This window comes from Hemibagrus wyckioides, linkage group LG22 (assembly GCF_019097595.1).
Source record: "Hemibagrus wyckioides isolate EC202008001 linkage group LG22, SWU_Hwy_1.0, whole genome shotgun sequence".
Classification (NCBI taxonomy): Eukaryota; Metazoa; Chordata; class Actinopteri; order Siluriformes; family Bagridae; genus Hemibagrus; species Hemibagrus wyckioides.
This window is the reverse complement of record NC_080731.1, coordinates 12,491,394-12,497,070: the sequence shown is the minus strand read 5'-3', so window position 1 is coordinate 12,497,070 and position 5,677 is coordinate 12,491,394. Positions and strand designations below refer to the sequence as shown.

The following is a 5,677-nucleotide window of genomic DNA, read 5'->3' as shown; positions in this document are numbered from 1 at the left end:
AGAACATCCATTACAGAACAGTTCAAGGTAAGACCAACTAGATTTGAGTACATTTTTACATTTTTTTTTAACTTTATTGACTGCGGTTCATCTAACCTGAATAACTCAAAAAGGTGTAGGCCTTTAAATGATATCAACTTGGGTTTAATATATATATTGGGGCAAATTCAGGAATGAAAAGCTCGCTTGCTCCAATAAACAGGCATAATATTATAGTACATATTTGAATGATGTGTCTAAATAAAAGAAATCTGTGCTGAGGAAATCTGTGAGTCCCTTAAGCTTTCACAACCTCTTCGTTTTTAAGTCAATCAGCATTTACGGACTATTTAAGTACTGTAAATAACGTCACTATCACGTTCACTATCTTAATGATGTGCATTTATGTTCTGAAATGCATAGCTTTATGCTTTATACATCATCCACTGTATATCTATAAAATTACCTTACAAAAACACTTTCTACATTTTAGTGAGAAATTGCTAATATATGATATGTATAACAGGAGCTGCAGCCCCTCATGGCTGAAACAGTTCAACAGACAGCTGCACAAAGCAAGTCACAGCTGCAGCAGAATGAGCAGCAACACTCATCTAAAGCTCAGATAAAAGCCAAACTCACACGCTTCGTCTCATACTTCTCTGGAGATATGGCTCCTTTTGGCAAGTGGATGAAAGGTAGGCTTAAACACGGTGCACAGTCTCTATCAACATGCATCTAGTAACGACTCTACAGTCACTACATTACACAAATGTAACATGTATGTGACAAATAAAGAACCTTGAACACTGAAAAAATGCTTGTATTTGATGCTTATATCGTTTATCTACTCATAAATGAATATAAAGTATATCTGATTCAAAGTGAAAGTTAGGCATACTTGCTAACAAACCGCCCATAAATCAGGTCTAAATAGTTCCTCAGTGATTAGATGTGCCACGGAATCTTAGACAAATATTAAACAGACTTAAAAATGATGTTATTTTACAAATCATTGATTAATAAAGTTTTCTGCAATGCCCAGTGTCTAACAGTTACTAATTCTCTGCACAATATCAATTTTTAAAACACATATTGTTATTTAGAGTGCTATAATCACAATTTGTTACTAGTCATTTTACTACTGCTAACTGTGTTCTAATTAAATGCATTTTAGTATAATGTGTACTAATAACTCAAGGGCATGCTAAACCTAACAGAGGTTTATAAGACCAGTCCATATCAGTAACTGAATTTTTTATTCACTGTTTGTTAACTTTATCTCTATGTATAATACTGATTATTATTGTAAAATGTGTTTTGTCCAGGACAGTTCATTTTGCTTCAGATATTAGATTGGGTTTTGAGAGGCGCAGCTCAGGTCATGTTTGTAAACAACCCCCTGAGTGGACTGATCATCTTTGCTGGACTGATCCTCCAGAACAGGTGGTGGGCTCTCAATGGTTTTGTGGGCACCCTGTTTGCCACAATCTCAGCCCTCATTCTCAGACAAAATAGGTATTTATGCACGGCAATTCACACAATATCATAACTTGAGAATTATTTACTGTTTGGTAACACTGTAGTTTTTAAAATTTTCTCAGAGGGGCAATTGCAGCAGGCCTGTATGGATACAATGGAATCCTGGTTGGTCTTTTAATGGCAGTCTTCTCTAATGCAGGTGACTGGTACTGGTGGCTTCTGCTGCCCAACATCTTCATGTCAATGGCATGGTGAGTTTAAGGCACTTAATTTTCAAGTTAGCCTTGAAATAGAGAAAGGCTTCACACAGGATAAATAATGTTAAGGTAGCAGTGAAACAATTTACAGGTTCATTATACAGGGAGATTCATAAAGAAAGGCATTCAAAAGAATTCAGGGTGGCATCTTACCACAAGGCTAAACTCTAAATACGTCATATCAATTAAAAACTCTTTCAAAGGTTAATCAAACATTAATTATGTGGTTTTGGCACTGAAGTAGCCATGAGGGAGTGACACAATAAAGCAATGCAAAATTCTAAGAATGCCAAGGTTGCCTCTTAGTCATGGGAAGGCCACAGAATCTTCAGCTAGTGTTCAACCATGAAGCTGATTAGTGCTTGTTGATTCTGTAGATCAAGTAGATATACCTTTGGATGGTCAGTAAAGCAGGCAATGACTTTTGTCTTTGTAGTCATGTTTAATTTGAACCTGATAGCATTTGTAAAGAACTAACATTTTGTCATTCAAAAATTGTCAAGGTAATTCAGGGTGACATACCTCAAGGCAAACTCAAGGTACAGTAAAAGAGATAAGATCAGAGATTTCTATCAAAAGTTGCACATGATGTTGTGACGTTCAAATGTCAGCTTGAGAAATGAAGTAGCCCTGCTGAGTGATTTTAGTGCAGGAATGGAAAATTCTAGAAATACCAAGGTTGCCTCTTGGTCACGGGAAAGTCACTATCTTTATCTAATGTCAAACCATGAAGCTGATTTGGGAGCAAGGATTATTCTTAGGACAAGAGGTAAAATGGATTTTCAAGGTTCTTCAAGAATCCTGTATGGTGGCTATGCAATTTGTTTTCCAAATTTGTAATGGAAGGTTATACAGGACTACCATGCTCCCCTCTGCACTGAAAAAAGTAATGCTAGAAATTTTGGCCTTGTTTTCAGCTACTTACTTGTCAGTCATTGTAGACATTCAGCAAAGGAATAAACTCGAGAACTCCTTACTAGACATTTGAGCAGAAAATTACCGTTTCATGTCTTTCAGCCCGATCGTGTCCAGTGCCCTGGCCTCCATCAACAGTCGGTGGGATCTGCCAGTCTTTACCCTGCCTTTTAACATTCTGGTGTGTCTTCATATGGTAGCCACAGGCCACTACAACCTCCACTTCCCCCAAGTCCTCATCCAGCCAAGAACCTCCTTCCCCAACATCACCTGGTCTGAGCTGGATTATGCTTTGGTAAGTGCCTTGCTAACTGAACAGAGATCACTTGTACATGTGTCCACAGACAGAAATTAGGAAATTAGGAGCCTTGCTGAACGGGAGCTGATATTATTTTACGTTCTGAACAGAGATAAGTTTAGCATTAGGTTACTTTCACATGTGCTCAAAGACAGAAATTATTTAAGAGGCCAAGGAGCTGTTACTAGAATCTTCTGATAATGAAGTCATGAGTGGAACTCTTTGTTTAGTCACTGTGGAATTTCAGCTAGCTTGAAATGCCACATTTTCTCAGAAGAAATAAAGTTTATGCTACATCAGATTAAGCTGTCAGTTCAATATGTCAAAGCAGGACGTCTGCACTGCATTCTAAATCATGTGCCCTTAACACGAACTTCATTTCCACAGCTCTTCCGCTCCATTCCTGTGGGCATTGGGCAGGTTTATGGTTGTGACAATCCTTGGACAGGAGGCATATTCATTGTGGCCCTGTTTATTTCTTCACCAATAACTTGTGCACATGCTGTTATTGGTTCGGCTGTTGGGATGGTGTCAGGTAAGACTCAACTGTGCGTTTTCTTTCTCTACTCTGGCTTCAGTCACAATGTCCTACAGAAAAGATAAGTAAAGGGGCTCCCAAATGGTGCAACAGAAAAGCGTTCACCTTGTCGTAGGGAGATGATGAGTTTGTATCATGACATTGCCATTTGTTGCTCGAAGCCAAGGTAGCAAAATTAGCTGTGCTTTGGGTAGGAAGGATAACTAAGATATTTAATCAGTGAAATAACCTCTAATTTGTTATTTCAGGTCTCGCTCTTGCGGCACCATTCCAGAGCATTTACTTTGGACTGTGGGGATACAACTGTGTCTTGGCATGCATTGCGATTGGTGGAATGTTCTATGCGCTCACATGGCAGGTCCATCTCCTGTCTATAGTCTGTGGTATGACGACTATCAGAACATTTCCTCTTTCCTGAATGATAAATGATTGTGTTTATTTAAGAACCATTTTCAGTGCCATTAGCCACTACTGACTTTCCTGTCATTTCCCTCTTAGCATTTTTCTGTGCATATCTTGGCTCCGCAATCGCCAATATTATGGCTACTGTAAGTATCTTATTCTCAAAGGCAAAACTTAAAATCAAAGTCTATTTCAGTATGGGTGTTCCATACTTCCCTTTTCCCTAAACAGTTTTTAATGCTTCTTTCCTCAGTTCGGACTTCCAGCATGCACTTGGCCCTTCTGCTTGTCGGCCCTCACTTTCCTCTTGATAACTACAGAGACAAAGACAATCTACAAGCTGCCTCTTGCCAAAGTAAACTACCCAGAGAAAAACCTCATGTTCTACTGGAAGATGAAGAAGAAAGAGAAGGCTGAAACGGTCAAAAAAGAGACAGAGCTGATAAAAGACTCGGAAATTTCAAAAGATGGGGAAACCACAGTTGTGGTGGAGAGTGAAGATTAGGAGCAGCAGGAAATCTGAACCGAGACAAACAGAGACAGGTCAGTGTTCAGCAGAAAGCCCATTACTTGCCAATAATTGAATGCAGCTTTCATTTATACACCTTTGCTTTACTTCCTACAATCCTCACAGTGGTGAATCTGTACGAATGCACATCAAAGATTGCCATTTGCTGTTCATAGTTTGTAATAATTCTTGTCTTTATCATTTGTATAACAAATTTTTATATAAAGAGATATTTTTCCCTATTGCAGCTTATGTATTATATGTATAGCAATTATTGCATGGTTACATGTATTGTACAGAAATGTATTAAACATAATTCATTATGAACAATGCTTCTCTGGTGATGAATTACAAAACGTTATTTGTGACGAGTTACAAGTTACTTAGTTACTTAGTTAAGTAGTGAGTAACAAGTACAGTAATGACAACATTACAAAAATAATTCATTTATGCTCGTTTAAAGTGCAAATGCGTCCCTGACATGAGCCAAATATAGTCTGCATACCTCTGTAAAGATGCCATCATGTGATGCTCGCTGAGGGTGGAGTTGAATCTGTTCTGTACAGCAGCCATTTCAGAAACATAATCTCACTCCATGGCTCCGTGATAATCATCTTAATTGTAAATGTACAGTAGAAAAATGCTGTTTCTCAGATACTGGTCTTGTTAAACACCTTGGAAATGTGCACAAGAGAAGATCAGTGTGTCTATGATTATGTACAAAGACAATGATTTATTCTTTTCCTTCAAGGGATTTCTACTGGTTCCTTTTTTCATTTAGATGGATTTGCAAAATGTATTTAAATGATAATCTGCATACAAAAAGTGGATGGACACTTAAAATATGAGGAATAAAATATGACAGAATATGGTATTGCAGAAATAATCAACACTGGGGGTGGTGCGATGCATTTTCCTTGATTTTTTTGGATTAGTCCTACACCACAGCAATATGACAACTATTTATGTTGCTGTTGTCCTTCGGTTGCTCCCTGTTCAGTTTTTATAAGTTTTACACCGGATGCCTCTTTCCTACACAACCCTCCCATTTTATCCAGGCTTTGGACCGGCACTGACAGTTGTTAGGTCGGTTCCCAGACTGGGAACTAAGCCTGGGCTGTGGTGGTGGTGAGAGAGCCGGATCCTGCCGCTGCACCACCAGGGATCCAATATGCCAACTTGAATCATTTTCATTTACAGAAGTAATATACTGCGATACTTGGAACGCAACTTTTCATGCTAACAAGAAACCAGAAATCGCAAAGTGTCTTTTCTGAGAACTCTGGCCAGCTACTGAA

At 38.4% G+C, this 5,677-nt stretch overlaps 1 protein-coding gene across 1 annotated transcript in view; it reads left to right on the top strand.

Moving 5' to 3' along the window:
* slc14a2 (solute carrier family 14 member 2) overlaps nt 1-4,680 on the top strand; it is a 13,704-nt gene extending 9,024 nt beyond the window's left edge. The window contains exons 10-18 of the mRNA XM_058375676.1: nt 1-27; nt 506-677; nt 1,308-1,497; nt 1,584-1,712; nt 2,736-2,928; nt 3,319-3,466; nt 3,718-3,852; nt 3,968-4,017; nt 4,125-4,680. The exon at nt 1-27 is cut by the window's left edge and continues 30 nt beyond it. Of these exons, the coding sequence (XP_058231659.1) occupies nt 1-27; nt 506-677; nt 1,308-1,497; nt 1,584-1,712; nt 2,736-2,928; nt 3,319-3,466; nt 3,718-3,852; nt 3,968-4,017; nt 4,125-4,376 (1,296 nt within the window). The 3' untranslated portion in view covers nt 4,377-4,680. The remainder of the gene's footprint in view (nt 28-505; nt 678-1,307; nt 1,498-1,583; nt 1,713-2,735; nt 2,929-3,318; nt 3,467-3,717; nt 3,853-3,967; nt 4,018-4,124) is intronic.
* Nucleotides 4,681-5,677: the final 997 nt, after the last annotated feature.